Source organism: Glycine max, chromosome 13 (genome assembly GCF_000004515.6).
Source record: "Glycine max cultivar Williams 82 chromosome 13, Glycine_max_v4.0, whole genome shotgun sequence".
Lineage (NCBI taxonomy): Eukaryota > Viridiplantae > Streptophyta > Magnoliopsida > Fabales > Fabaceae > Glycine > Glycine max.
The window spans coordinates 45,008,348-45,024,058 of record NC_038249.2 but is presented as its reverse complement, the minus strand read 5'-3'; the positions used below and the strand labels follow the sequence as shown (position 1 = coordinate 45,024,058).

At 32.9% G+C, this 15,711-nt stretch overlaps 2 protein-coding genes across 2 annotated transcripts; one reads left to right on the top strand and one right to left on the bottom strand.

Moving 5' to 3' along the window:
- Positions 1-4,452: 4,452 nt before the first annotated feature.
- Positions 4,453-6,373, top strand: LOC100803500 (tubby-like protein 8). Its single transcript, XM_003543664.5, has 5 exons — positions 4,453-5,074; positions 5,151-5,206; positions 5,282-5,468; positions 5,551-5,652; positions 5,738-6,373. The coding sequence occupies exons 1-5, from the start codon at positions 4,493-4,495 to the stop codon at positions 5,879-5,881; spliced, it is 1,071 nt and encodes a 356-aa protein (XP_003543712.2). The 5' UTR covers positions 4,453-4,492; the 3' UTR covers positions 5,882-6,373.
- A 4,924-nt stretch (positions 6,374-11,297) lies between these two features.
- On the bottom strand, positions 11,298-15,711 carry CYP701A16 (ent-kaurene oxidase). The gene is made up of 10 exons (XM_041008582.1): positions 15,342-15,711; positions 15,102-15,234; positions 13,460-13,682; positions 13,212-13,372; positions 12,966-13,127; positions 12,733-12,873; positions 12,398-12,652; positions 12,164-12,325; positions 11,858-12,052; positions 11,298-11,786 (listed from the first exon to the last, which is right to left on the bottom strand). Exons 3-10 carry the CDS (start codon positions 13,575-13,577, stop codon positions 11,472-11,474), a joined length of 1,509 nt encoding a protein of 502 aa, XP_040864516.1. The 5' UTR covers positions 13,578-13,682; positions 15,102-15,234; positions 15,342-15,711; the 3' UTR covers positions 11,298-11,471.

Sequence of the window (15,711 nt, the reverse complement as noted above, 5' to 3'; positions counted from 1 at the left end):
CGGCTATTTTGGTCATGTATTTGCGTCTAATTATCTTTTTATTTGGTTTATACTATATTGGAGTAGGTAAAAGGAACTCGACTATAATGCGTCTAATCATCTTTTTATTTGGTTTAGACCAAGGCAGTGACAACATAAAAGTCCACTTTAAAACAAAGATGAAATGACACGTTACAACAATGTCAGTTAGGTCCTGCACCGTGTGAAAGAATTCTGGACCGTAGGATAGCTGATGTTCCGTGGTAGTAACCACATGGAATCACATGCTTAGAGAATCGTAGGATAAAAAAGTCTTTACCCATCAGTTTCTTTTTCCTTGTCTGACAAAAGACTTGATCTTCTTGACCTCCTTTACCTTCTTTCTTGTGACCTTACGGGCTTTCCCTCATCTGAACAAAGTTGATTTTGACTTCCATTCTTGCCGGTGTGGACAGTGGCGTTTGAGTAAAGGTGTCATTTTCCTGAATTTTTTGGTGCCGAAATCATTCTAATGAAGTAGATGTGGATTGTCCGACAGTTGCCACTTGCCATTGTTCTTCTTGAATCTGGTTGCGTCTAGTTAGCTTCGTTTAGGGATTAAAAGTTATATTTAGCTGAATTTTATGTTTGTGAAATGTATTCATAGATTTTGTTGTGGATTAGAATTGTATGATTGAGTTGAATGAAGAGTGTGGAAACGTGATGTTGGGTATGCGGTGCGCTTTACCTTTAGTGTGTTGAATCTGATACTGTTTACTTGTCTAAAACTAATAATGCAATACAACTGGATTTACTAATTGATTTTTTAATATCCGTACAAACGTGATTCCATGTGGTTACCACCACAAAATACTTTGACATTGTTAAAATTAGCTAATGCACTCGCTAAAAGTTTATAAGCTAAAAAAAACTGAAAGTTTATTAGTTAAAAAAGTAAAATCTTATGAGTTAATTGATTTAATTGAAAATGTACGATAACATCAATCGATAAGTTAATTGATTAATATTAAATGGTGGAAATGACATATTTATTATTTTTAACATTTAAACTTATTTCTAATGACTTATTATCTTAAAAAGTAGGACAATAATTTTTTAAATTTTGTATTATAAAAGAATGATAAAGATTTGGTGATTTTAGTAGCTTATGTCTTATAAAAGATAAAGATTTAATCAAAATAGCTTATAAGCTAATTAAGAGAACTTATAAACTCCTTGACCAGCTTATAAACTAGTTTTATCAAATTCAATTAATTAGTTTACAAGTTTTCTGCTTTACAGCTAATTTAGAAGTTTCATATAGCTAAGCTTCTCCTAGCTTATAATGTAGTTTTATAGTTTTATATATGCGTTCATCCGGCCTTGTATAGTAACCATTGTTAGCATCATGATATTTGGTTCTAGAATTGCCGTTTGATATTTGTTGGCATGCGCGTCGTTACACAACAAATCAAATTCAACATTTAGGATGATTCAATTTTTCGATACAAGGGAGGTGCAAATGCGAAGGATTATTCTTTTTAACATCAGTGCATCTCCATCTGAAGAGACTGGGATAGTGCTACTCGATTTAGTTGATGGAATTATTTCTGCTTGCCATGTTTACTCTTTTTTTTTTAACAAACCATGTTTAGTTTTAAGTACCTATAAATATTTATTTTCCCTTCTTTCCTTTCATTGCTATACTGTGTGTCATTAGATGAGATGAAAAAGGGGCCATAAATGTAATTAATAGATCTGTTGGCGACCCCTAAAACATAACAACCTTGATTGGTTTAAGACCCTTAAATTGTTACTCGGTCCGTTTATCCAGAACTCCGAAATCGTGTTTGTGAAATGTATTCATAGATGTTGTTTCGTAAAAATTTTCTTATTCTTAGGAAATATGGGTTCTCTTACAAAAATGGAGAGGTCATTCTACTGACCTTGATTGCCCGGTTAGGAGATATTTGGGAAGCTCCTATTCGAAGTTTATTCCTATGAATTACTATAATCACGACAAATTTGTAAGTTTCAGCAACCAAATATTGGCGTGAAATGATTAGGAAGACGAACAAGGAAAAAAATTTGCAAATATTATACAATGTCGATGCCCTAGTTATACGGACATCAATACTTGTACATTGTATTGGGGTCCTCAACGTTTACAAGATGAAGCTTGCTCAATATATTCTCCAATGACATCATGTACCGCAGTCCTGTAATGATCATGAGATTTCTTACCTTCCTCTACAACCTTCACAGCCTGTCCTGTACAAATGGTCATACCTATGAACTGGATTACTAAAATCAATGCCACTACCGTTGTGATCATCTACATTGCCACGCTTCATACCTTTTCTCCATCGTAAAAGAATGTACTGAGCTGGGATCTCTTTTATCTCATTTTGGCTTAAGATAAATAAAGCATGCCTACACAAGCAGCCTCTGAAATTGAACAAACCACAGATGCAAAGGACCTCCATTTCAGCTTCATTATAACACACCTCGTAATCTCTTGCATCTCTCTGATTTCCCTCAACTTCAACTTGTTCCTGGACAATGTATGTGACGACTGGTCCATCAGCATTTATCTGTCTGGAGTTAAAGCAAGAAAACATCCCTTTCACTTCCCTTTCAAACATTCTTAATGTTTCATTGGTGTATAACTTTGAAACCTGTAACTCAAAGTAAGACCTTGATTTTGGCACAAAGCTAGAAGATTTTGAGTCCAAATCTGCCAAAGCCTCAAGTTGTCGCTTTGTCTGTAAAATCTGATCATATTTTTCTAAAAATGCTTTTAGAGAAGTTTGTTCTTGAGGTACCCGTCAAAGAAAAATGATGCAACATCACTTGGTTGAATTGGAAACATTCCTGCCAAGAAGATTTCCTTCAGATAAACTGGAGCCCACCGTTTCCGATCCTCATATAAAGATTGAAGCCATTTATTGCCTCTAGTTTCATTGCTTTTCATCATGTCCTCCCAAGTTGCTTCAAATTACTCAGCCCTCAGAGAGGAATAAACTGCTCTGCTCAAAGCTGCATAGGTTGCTTCAAATCAATGCAGGCTCCCAGTTTTTCTGGAATTTTTTTCATGATAGTAACAAGCAAAGGCAGCGTGTGGATCTTGGAAAGACATCTGCAACCACAGTTTGTAAGATTCCACATTGGTCGGTAATGATAACTTGTGGGGGGCATCCTAAGATACACGTAAGCCACGCCCTGAATAGCCATGCATATGATTGAATGGTGTTACCAGCAAGCAATCCAGAACCGAACAAGATGGATTGCTTATGGTGGTTTATCCCAAGGAACAGAACCAGTGGAACTTGATATTCAGCTGTCAAACAGGCAGTTTCAATTGCTACAACATCACTAAAATAAGTGTATGCCAGTCTGGACTTTGCATAGGCCCAGAACAAATTCCTCAAGCATCCCCTGTCATTGACATCCACCACATAGAAAAAGTGTGGATCTGCCAATTTTGCCGGAGAGGTGACTAAAAAAATTCAGAATGGCTTGAGCATCACCTTTGTTCAGCTTCCACTGATTGGAGTAGAGGGCGTTTTGGGATTTCCCTTCATCCTGAGCATCGACTATGAGAGTTCGAAACATCCTAATTTTGTGAACCTGTTGAGCAGCATCAGCATCTAAGTGATTGCTCAACTTCAATAATTCTCCATCTAGTGGAGTCCATCAACCTGAACTTGATCATAGCAGGAAAACCGGTTCTGGTTTCGGGTCTGGGGCGATTGGCTTCAGTTCTTTTCTTGAAGCCTGCGCTGCTGCAGCTAAGTTTAGCTCTGTAACGTTCCTTGGTCTTGCGGTACCAGGTATTAGTGAACCTAACCCCAAAACCCTGTTCATTGGCGTACCAATTATAGAAGTAATAGACATCCTCGTAACTGTCAAATTCCATTCCAACAGCAGGAACAACAGGGACAGCCTCACTGTTCAGACACACTTTATCCATCTAATCTATCACAGTTCACAAACCCTAAACCTAAATAATGATTTCCAATTAACTACAGATACATAGAGTAACAGTAGTAGTATTCCCTTATAACTTGTTCTTCTCTTCAATTGCTCCCTCAAGGGCAGGGAGGAGAGAGGCTCCTTTCCTTTCGTACCACGCCGTCTCCATTTTCTTGCTCTCTCTTTATTTACTTACCTATTTTCTCATCCAAACAAAATTATAAGATTTCATTTCATATTGAGGGAAAATGGAAAAATGAAAAGAAAAGAAAAAAAAACAGATAAAAAGAAAATTGAATTGAGAATGGGGTTTTCATGTTGAGGCTTGGGATAGATCGGTGATTAATGGGGTTGGTTGTTGTTTGAGGCATGCACGCTCACATAAGAAGACGAGCAAGTTTGAAAATTGTTTTTCCCACATTTTTGAATAGTTACCGTTAAAGAACAGTGCGTTTCCCAAAGGGTTTTGAAATTCAAACATGTTGTGTGGATGATAAAAGGGACCCACAGGGAGTATTTACCCAAATAAAGTGTGAGTTTCGAATTGAAAGCAACTAGGATGAAGAAGATGAATAATGAGTCCTCAACGCGCACTTACAGTTCTCTCTATTTCAATCCCCTCACCACCACCACCACTGCCAAACCCCACCACACCTTTCTCTTTGACAAGGAAAACTCCAACGCCAATGGCTCCTCTGTTCTACCCAAGCCCAGGCCTTTCAGGTCTCTTTCCACTGACATGATCTTGAAGCCCTGCTCTCTTGAATCCCAGTCTCTGAATCTCAACATTTGGGACTACTCTGACTCCGAATCAGGTCCTGCTTCTTCCTGGTCCACACTGGCCAACAAGTCCTTGATCTGTAGACCCTTGCCTTTAGATATCGGAAGCTGCACTTGCTTTATCGTCAATGAACCACCTCCCCAGGGACTATCAGGTGGCACTTTCTTCTCTCTTTACACCAACGAAGGTCATGGACGCCAGAATAGGAAGCTAGCCGTTGCCCACCATAAGCGCCGCAATGGCAGGTCTCACTTCATCCTCGCTCAGAATCTCAGAGGACTCCTCTCCCATTCAGATGATTCTTTTCTTGGCACCGTAACAGCTAACCTCATCGGCTCTAAATACCACATTTGGGATCAGGTCAGCTCCCTTCCTTTTCTTCTTCTTAATTCTTCCTTCTTCTAAACTAACTCATCTTTTTCATTCTTACTCTTAGGGATATCTTCATAATTCCCGTGCTAAACAACCAAAGCCACCTCTTGCTGTTGTCACGTAAGCCGTTTTCTTCTTCATCATCTTTCTCAATTTTCATCTTTCTTCATGTTCTTGCTTTGGTTGTCTTTGCAGTTATATTCCTACTGTCACAACATGCACAGGAAGTCACAGAAGCATGAGGGCATATATACCCAAGCATCAAACTATGTCACTCAAGAGCACAACCCAGGTACAACATATAAAAGGATTGCCATTCAATTGGGAGGGAAAACCGGACAAAGTGCATCAACTATTCTCAAAGGTTCCACTTTACAACAAGGTAGGAGCGGGCCCTGAAAGGGAATTAAGTTTCTTTCTTTATAGTATCAGACTTTTCATTAATTTCTTGTGGTTTCCTTCAGATTTCAAAGCAATACGAGCTTGACTTTAGAGATAATAAAGGAAAGGCAGGAGGAGGATTTAGAATCCAAAGATCAGTAAAAAATTTCCAGCTGACTTTAGAGGTATTTTTAATTTTAATCGTGCATGTTTTGTAGCAATTGTTCCGTTATCTGTTTAATGAACTTGTATTTACTGTGATGTGATCAGGAGAATGGGAGGCAAACGATCCTGCAGCTAGGGAGGGTGGAAAAGTCAAAATTCGTTATGGACTACAGCTATCCTTTGACAGGCTACCAGGCGTTTTGCATATGTTTGGCTTCCATGGATGCAAAACTTTGTTGCACACTCTAGTACTCTCAGATCAGATATTTCTGTTACCAAACTTGCTTGCTTCAATCTCTCAACTGAATTAATTGCCACTACAAACACAACTAGTTTAATAGTACGTTTTTCAAAGGAAATTGAAGATTTTGCAGGATTTGTATTTGGTGTCTCCTCCTAGTTTCAGCTCGAAAGACAAAGATACCACCAAGTCATCAAATCTTGCAACAAATCCTTGTACTCCGATCTTCACGTCTCTACTTTCAAGTCCTCTGAACTTGGCTGGCTAACTTTGTTTCTGAAGCATTTATAATTTATCTAATCTCCCTTGTTCACTTCTCGACTTTCCAAGTGTTCTGAACTTGGCTAACTTTGTTTCTGAAGCTTTATATAAGATAATCTATCTAATTCAGCCGTATAGCAGACTCCAAATCATAACCATGATTAAGTGTGTGTTTATTTTCCTGTTTAAACTTCTATTCCCACTTTCCAATGTGAATCCATCATTTATGTTCAATGAAACACACCCTAAGTTTAAATTATTTTATATTGATTGATTAATTTATGTAATAATAAAGAATATGTTATATTTTTTGTCTGACAGTAATATAAAATATTACATCTTTATTGTGTTGTTATCTTTGTCATTATCTTCCTTTTGTTTTCCATTTAACGTTTTGTAAGTGGTATTTGTTTCACATCAATAATGTTGGCTATAAAACGAATAGTTTATCCCTTATCTTTGTGATGCATAATTTAGTTTATTATACTATTCTTATATGCATTTTTTTTTTATCCTTTTCTTTTCTAAGCTACTAATCCAAGACGATGTAAAAGAAAGGTGAAAAATGATTTTTTTATGAGAAAAATATATTAAAAGGGGAATGTAAAAGAATACGGTATATGAGTTTTGATGTAAAAACAATAAGATTAAAAGCCTTTTTGTGCTAGCCATTCATTGTAGTACCACGTTAGTTTGTGTAGAAATCAGCAGGCCCTCACATTACATGCCATTTTGTTTATCTCAATTATAAGAATCAATACAGGAATAAAGAAATAAAAATAGTAAATTTCCCCCCGTAAGTTTATACAAAAGGATCGGAGAAGAAAAAGGGCAGTGTCAAAGAATTAACAATACATAGTATTGTCTAAGCTACGAGATTTGAAATCCTTGTTGTAATTAAGCATTAAGCTCACAGTGAAAAATTGGTGAAGCAATGGAGGTCAAGTCTACAAATATAATGTCATCAGTGTCTGTGTAGATTCCAGAATCTTGACTTTCGAAAAATGTTTGAATATCTTCAGGGAATGCACGAGGAGGGCAATCCGCAGCAAATATAAGTGAAAAATCATTTTTACTATTATTGTCTAAGCGCATAGACTATTTGTTTTAATATATTATTGATTTAAAATTAAATTAATAAAATAGTTTCAATTTGAAAAAGAAAATGACAATGTTACAACATTGTTCACTTGTCCGTCCTTCGTGAAATTAAGAAAAATTGTATTCAAGATATTATTGTTATAAAAATTAATTTACTATAAAGTTTGGCAGAGGATATTTTGTTTCTTCCCTTGTAAAAGGGCCTTGAAAGAATGGGGTCATATTTAAATAGCCTTAATAAGCAGTTGAGACTTGGTGATCGACATCCCAACGAACTAGATTTGAATGCGTATTTTCACCATTTTATAATTATTGTCTTGTTGATTTGACTAATTTCACTAATTTCATGTATAGATTAATTTCTTACTTTTTTTTCTTCTTTTAAGATTCACTTGTTCATTTGACAGCATGTGTACGAAAAAATATCATTAATATATTTAAAAAAAATATTTAGTAACAAACCAAAACAAAAATGTTAAGCGAGAGGATTGCTATAATATATAAGTTTAATAGTCATGTGCCAGTAGTCTAAAATATAAAATAATTTTATATTATCATTTAATTATAACTTATTATTAATATAATTTTTAAATAATTATTATAAAAATTAATAAATTTATTCTATATAATGATTTATAATCGACTAATTATGTCAATACATAATTTTTTTATCTCTTTATATATAAAAATAAAATAAACTATGAACATTGAATTTATTATAAATAATTAACATCAAATATAAAAGTTGAATAATATTGAAGTAATTTTATATTTTACAAAAAAATAATCCTATCACTGGATACATTCTCTCTATATGTCTTTCCTCTTTAAACAAAAAAAAAAAAAAAAAGTCTTTTCTTTATTAAATTCGAAGCAAAATTAAAGTGCAATTTCGTCAACTTATTACTGTACGAAAAACCGATACACAACCTTCACTTCAAATTAATATGCATAATGCAAACAATTCCGAACACTTTTTTATTTATTTATAAGGAAGCAATTCCAAACATACGTGCATATGCTTAAGATTTGTACTTACATTACTGTTTTTCTTTGGAGTCTAAAAAATAAGAATAAAAGGTTTTGTTAATCACTGTTCCAATAATTAAAGAATTAAATTATGAGTATAACCTTTTTTTATCAAAAATAAAACATTTAATCTTATTAATATCTTTTTTAAGCATTTATAATATCTTAATCAATGTTTTATTATTACCCAAAAAAAATTATTAAAAAATTATTTTTTTTATCTTAATCCTTCAATTTATTTAGAAAAAGAAATTTTAACTAATTCAAAGTTTGACTAAAAAATAAATAAAATCTAAAAATTATTTATTCTCAAAGATCAAAGTCTAAACAATTCAACTCAAACTAATAACTTCTGCTCAATTACATTATTAAGAGGACACTTTATTTAACCACTATACATGCATGGAACTTAATTATGACGCTAGATTAATGTCGCGGAAATTACCGTAAGTTCCAAGGTATAGATATTTATTGCCGAAGACACTGCCAATTCGAGCTTCCCATCTTCCATTGTGATGGTGTCTACGAATTAAAGACGACAATAGACAACAAAATCAGGACATCTAAAGTGAAAAATTAAAAAAGATACTGCAATTTTTAAATCTTTCAATAACACATTTTTTACTACAGTATTTTTTTTATTTCTTTTATATGATAGGTATTCAATGCATTTTATATTTCGATGATATTAATTATATTTATCTTTTCATTCAACATTTTGCTTATAAAGTACTAGTAAAAAGATTTCCAAGATAAATTGTACTGTAATACAACATAGCATTGCTCAATTAAAAAAACTAAAGAGAATAGGTTTTTATGTTAAAACATTACTTAATATTTATATGAAAATTTACAAATATTAAATAATTGAAGTATTATGAAAATTTCACGTCATGTAAAATTTAATACAAAGAAACACTAGGATGGGCCAAATAGTGAATGATTTGGATAATATACATAAAATTATAAATTTTAATATCAGTGGTGGACCTGTAAAAGAAAAGTAAAATATTAAGAACACTAATTAAGAAAGTAAAATGAGTTTTTTTATTGAAATGTGTAAAACTATATTTTCTTATGAGTTTTAAATGCACTCTCATGTAATTTTTAAACAGTGACCTAAGCAGTAGCAAGACCCAAAGGTCTACGTGTAGATTCATTATGAAGAGGGGGATGAAAGAACCATAGATTCCTTTGTTGTTGTGGGATTGATCCCAAAAATGAGGGAGATTGAGCTTCGTTGTGAACCTTGCTAGTACCACTCAGCTTTTTCTCTGTCCACGTTCGCTCGCGAGACTCAAGGACTTTTTTGTTTTTAATTTCATTTTTCGTATCTTCGTTCTCTTTCGGCAGTTCCTGCTTCCTCTTCCCAATAGCTAAAAACCTAAAGGAACATTTTTTAGAGTTTGCTTTGCAGCACAAAAGATTGGATAATACCAAATCAATTTAAGTTTCCATGATGGAATTAAAACTATAATTTCAATTTCAATTTTGATATATTAAAATACATTATTTTTTAAAACTATGAGTTATATAAAGAGTTAAGGTGGGGAATTAGAATTTTAAAATAAAACTTAATTCTATTGTTTAGATATGAATTTGAAAACTTTTCTATCAACAAAAAATATATAAATTTGAAAGTTAAAAAAATAGTTATAAATAAATTTCTCAATTTCAATTTAGAAAAAATAATTTAAACTACTTATACAAATTCGGATTAATTTGATATTTTAGAATAATTAACTTAAACTAGTTAATCCAATAAAATAGTTGGTTGGAGTCAATCATTAAATTATATAAAAATTGGGTTAAATAAGTTTATAGTTCCTATTAAATTTTAGATTTTAAAGTTTTAGTACTCGTTAATATTGGTTGCTCATAATTAGTTTGAGGGTTTAAGTTTTTGCCCTTTTGTTATCCATTTTTAGTTCCTCCTAACTAATGACCAATCGTGAACATTAAAAATCAACGAGAAACTAAAAATAAGAAAAAAAAATTAGAGGAACTACAATTTTAAATATGAAATTAGACCCAAAAAATAGAAAGACTACAGCTCAAAATTAGTGTGTGAAATGTAGCTCAAAGTTAAGGAGGTGTTGCGTCCAAGTAGGATTTTAAACTTTAACTAAACTTTAGACTTTTTTCACCGAGGTATGCTCCATGTTAATCAATATATGAGGTTTACAGCACAACTGAAGCTAAAATTGATAATATAAAGGTGCAATGTTTGAACATACCTTAAGTTGTAAGAATCGAAACGATATGAGATCAATCCTTAACAAGCATAACTTTAATGCATGTTTTGATGTGTGATTCTCTTGTTTGGACATGTGTTTGGTGATGATCAAACATTAAAAGTAAAATATTAAGTGATATTTCTGGTAGGAATTTTCATGGTTGGGTTTGATTTTTCATCAAATGTTTCTGAAATCAAACTTAAAAATTATATGCGGTTCAATTTTTGTAATTTGTATTAAAATTTATATATTTTTTTCAACTTCTAAATTATATTACATTAAAAAAACTAATAACAATTTACAAAACTTATCAATATATTAAATCTTTTATAATGAAAATTTATCAAATAAATATATATTTTAAAAAATAGTTTGAAAATGAAAATAATATATATTATATAAATTCATATACATAATCCTGAAATTAAAGTAATATATATAGCATTAAAATAATATAAGAATTAATGTAAGTGTTGTGATTTGATTTAGTTTAAAAAAACACAAATCAGTCAGGTTTTGGTTTTTTTTCCGCGATTTTCAATTTTTAATTTTTATTTTGGAAACACTCCTAATTTGAGTAATTTCTGGTATTTGGTGGAAACGTGAGTCAAGTTTATCAACGTGAGTGGGAGCTGACGCATGATGGAGTAACTTGTGCACTTAAAATCAAGTTATATAAGATAGTCGTGCAAACTAGCGATAGCAAGCCACGAAACATATGGTTGAAGATAACGTTAGAACAAGAGTAAGCATGTTTCATCATGATTATTAATATTAGTGCAGGTGGCTTAAATCATGACGTCAAAAATACTGTGATTCAGAGATGAAAGTTAATGGAACTAGACACATTGGCTTCCTACCGTGAAACCAAGTTTCTGTTTTTTTCATTCAAAATAAACACGGTAAAGTAAAAGCCTTATTGATGGATAAACTTAGTAAATAGACATGCAGCATTAATGCTATAGCATCATTACTTGATTCTTGGCTTGAGTTTTACTAGCAGGGGATGGAGCCTGTGGGTGGTAAGGCCCATTGTATCCACATTCTCTTCTTCCCCTTGTCCCAGCTCCCACTCAAATTGCTGAACCAATCTGCCAATTGCAGTGCAAGCTATCAACATGGCCTGAAGAGAGCCCGCACACACCCTCTTCCCTGCTCCAAAGGCCATGGTCTTGTATAAATCCATGTGGTCATATTTCTCATCTAGAAATCTCTCTGGCATCCACTCATTAGGATTTTCCCACAGATTGTTGTCCATGTTGCATCCGTATATATTTATTGCGATCTGTTAACATGACATTACATACACAGATAAGAACAATATGGATGGCGAATTTAGAAAATAAATAAACAGACCTCGCTTCCTGCAGGAATATGATATCCTCCCAATTTTGTATCTTCATGAGCATATCTTAGTGGCACAATCGGAGCTGGACTATGCTTCCTTAAAGTTTCATGGAATACTGCCCCCAAGTATGGTAGCTTAGATAATTGGTCTTCTATAACATTTTCATGTCCACATACATATTGGAGCTCCTCATAAAGACGGTCCTGCCATTTAAAGAGGATTAATCCGGTGATCGAAAGTGTGTCCATAATGGGATAAACTACGAATACATGGTTAGCCACTTAGCCAGACACACAAGAAAAACAACCAACCACCTGACGAGTTTTGTCTTTAGCAAGTTCATACATAGCCCATTCAGTTGTAACTAATGTAGTATCAGATGTCTCAATAATGGTCTCCCAGATTAGCATGGAAATTTGATCTTCAGTCAGTTCTTTAGCTTCCGATACCAGGTAGTCAAAATAACAATTTACTTCCTGTGACATCCCAAACAATCAAATTAGGATAACTCTATCATAGTCATAGCATAGTCTAGAAAACAACTGTACCTTTCCTGAAGCCATTCTGTTCTTCTGCTCATTCATCAAGGCCTTCATGACAGCTTTTCTGCGCACATAAAGATTCTGAATTTTCATCTCCAGCCTCCTATTTGGAATCCACTTCAAGTATGGAAAGAAATCTCGCCAATCCACCTCAATTGCACCCTCCATTATATCAACCACTAGAATCTTATATATGTCCTCTTTTGATAATGTACTCCCAAGCTCCTCCACATAAATGGTCTCTACATTACTTCCCAGAGCCTGCCAATATTATAAATTAGGTAATATTCTACTCTCACTCTCAGAGAATGTCTATTAGTAGTATTTAAGGAGAGACTTACTTGCTTCAGTGCTAATCCAAAAAGTTGAGTTACGAATATTTTCCTAAAATTAACTGCCAAATCAGAGAAGGTCTTGACATGTTCACTAAACTGGCTCAAAATATTTTCCATCATGGCTTCTCGGTGGATATGGTGTCGCTTCTAAATATTGAAAAATACTATAGAGACTCAGCAAGCAACAAAACAAACCATAGGCAGAAAATTAAAGACAAGTAGTGATAAGGTAACGAAACCTGTGCATTGGCACCCAAGAAGTTAGTAAGAATATGTCTTTTGACAGTTTTATGAAATTCATTGTAGTCACTAGTGGCAACCATACATTTATCAGAAGTGAGAATCTTGAGGGCATTGGATAGCTTCCTTGTTGAAATTGATGAAAATCTAGTGACCATGGCCTGATCCAATATAATAAGCTAGATATGAATATGAATAGGAGTAGAAGTGAAATAGCAAGATGAGTGTTAAGAGTAGGGAGTGACCTCCTTAGCAAGGAGGGGAGAGTTGAGAACAATGAGAGTGGAAGCACCGGTTCGGATGGAATAGATGGGCCCATGTTTGTGAGCCATCTGGGTGAAGGTCTTGTAAGGTTTCTTCTCCTTCAATTGGAGCAGATTCCCAATCACTGGTAATCCTGGAACAGCTGCAACCACCAGCAAAGCAACCTTATGCTTGTATTCATATCCAACACAAAAGTAAAAATTGACATGCATGCGAACATGAGAAGTACCTGGTACTGGGGGGAGTGATCCTGCTCCGGCTCCCGCATGTCGCAGGAAGAAGAAGAGGATAGAAAAAGCAGCTGCGGCCACAGTAACTGAAAGGGTGAGGAACTCCATAGCATGCATCTCGAATCTGTATACTATTAAGATGAACAAGGTGTGGTGCGTTCAATCTTGGAATTTGTAAGTTATAGTGAAAGCATCTTTCCCTTCGAGATTCCCAGCCGGCTCCTGCCACCAATCACCATCAGGATTTAGTTAATTACTACTAAGAAAATAATAAGATTAGATTAGACTAAATTCATAATTCACGTGCAAAAGTGATTAAAATATAATACTCTAAAAAATCAATATCTTCAAAATAACACTTCTTTAAACATATAAATTTATTTCTTTATTCAAATCATTTAACATGTTTTTTAAAAATTAACAATTTTATTATATGATTTTTGATCAGAAAGGTTCAACCAACTAGTTCAATCAAAATACTTGAAGCAAAATTAGAATCATGGTCCTTAAAATAAAAAATACACTTCTTTAACACTACATTTAAGTGATCATTTTAATATTTGATACAAAATATAATATTAATATATATTTTACGTGAAAATAATTCAAAATTATCACTAAATCACAAACATCATTTTAAAAGATAAATATAATATATAAAATAAAAAAAAATTATATAAATATGCATATTTTAATTTATATAAAAATAAAATTTAATATTATATATTATATTTTAAAAGATAATATATGAGATTATACAAAATAAAATCTGAATTTTAAACTATTTTCACATAAAACCTATATTAATGTTATATTTTGCACAAAATATTCAAATGAGTACTAGGTGTAGTAGTAAAGAAGTGTACTTTTGACTCTAGGGACCATGATTTTAGCCTAATCAACGTTTAAAATTTAACGGTCAATAATTAATCAACAGTTAAAATCAACTCTTAGAACTCAGATAGTGAATTTTAAAATATAGGAAGATTTAGATAGTGAATTAAAAAATAGGAAGACCAATTTGGTGGAAATAGGCAAAATAGGAAGACCATTTTTGTAATTAAGCCTAAAAATAATCATAAAAATAAACTTAATTACCTTAAAAGATGATGACACACACAACAATTTAAGTCCTTAGAATAGAAAATAAAATAAAATAAAATAATCATAAAAGAAAGAAAAAAGAATTATCTAATAAAAGAAAAAATTAAGTAGGCTAAAGAAAATTTAAACTTATCTAGATGACAAGAAATAATAAATTAGTTAGATAAAAGCGTAATAAATAAGTGATTAAAATGCTCTTTTGACCTTTAAAATGTTGAATTTTAAAGAAATTAGTTAGATAATAAGCGTAATATTTATGTAAAAAAGCGTAATATTTAATTTTTTAAATTTGACTCCACTATTTTAAAATGTTGAATTTGATCTTCAATTTAAAAAAAAAATATTCAAAATTGGCTTTTAGTTTAACCTGACACTCATGCGTTAATGAAATAGGAGAGAGGACAGTGATGTTTTTATAGATACTAACTTGGAGAGAAGTAGCTTAAATTAAATTTTTTTAAAAATAAGAATACATTATGTGCAATTTATGTAAAAAAGTAAAGTGCTATAATAGAAACAAAATTAGCTGATTATTACCCATAACCAATGAGCCTGAAGCTGGAGCTTGATCAGTAAGAAAAAAATCCTCCAAATGTAGCATTGGTTTGAGAGGTCACTTCTTCCCAACCCCATAAACCCTGAGGCTCCTCCAAATAGACTTTTGTTGTTCCTTCCACAATCAAACACAAAATTACTCACCAATTGGTTGATAGGAAGGGTAGGTAGAAGGTTTGAACAAAGGTCCTTTTTTATTATAACATGACCGGCAAGGCTCACCAATTTGGGTAAGAGGCCTTCTTTCGAATGTGATTTTGAAATTTGAATTGAACGAACGTGGAGACCATCCAGTACCAACGGTTTCTCAGACTCCCAGAGTACCTCTGTCCTTCATTTCCAGTATAATAGCACCTTTTTTCCTTTCTTGATAACCAAAAAGATTATTGTAAATTGTATAATGCAAGCTAGAGAAACATAACAAGAGCATAGATACGGACAGTTAATCACAACTTTGATTCAAGACTATTGAGTATTGACTATGATATGACAGACAAACACAAAGAGAAAGTTGTAGATCCTCTAACAGTCTCAAAGATGAAACTGACTTGATTGGGGGAGGAGGCACTCCTCTGGGTTACCATGTTGCTGT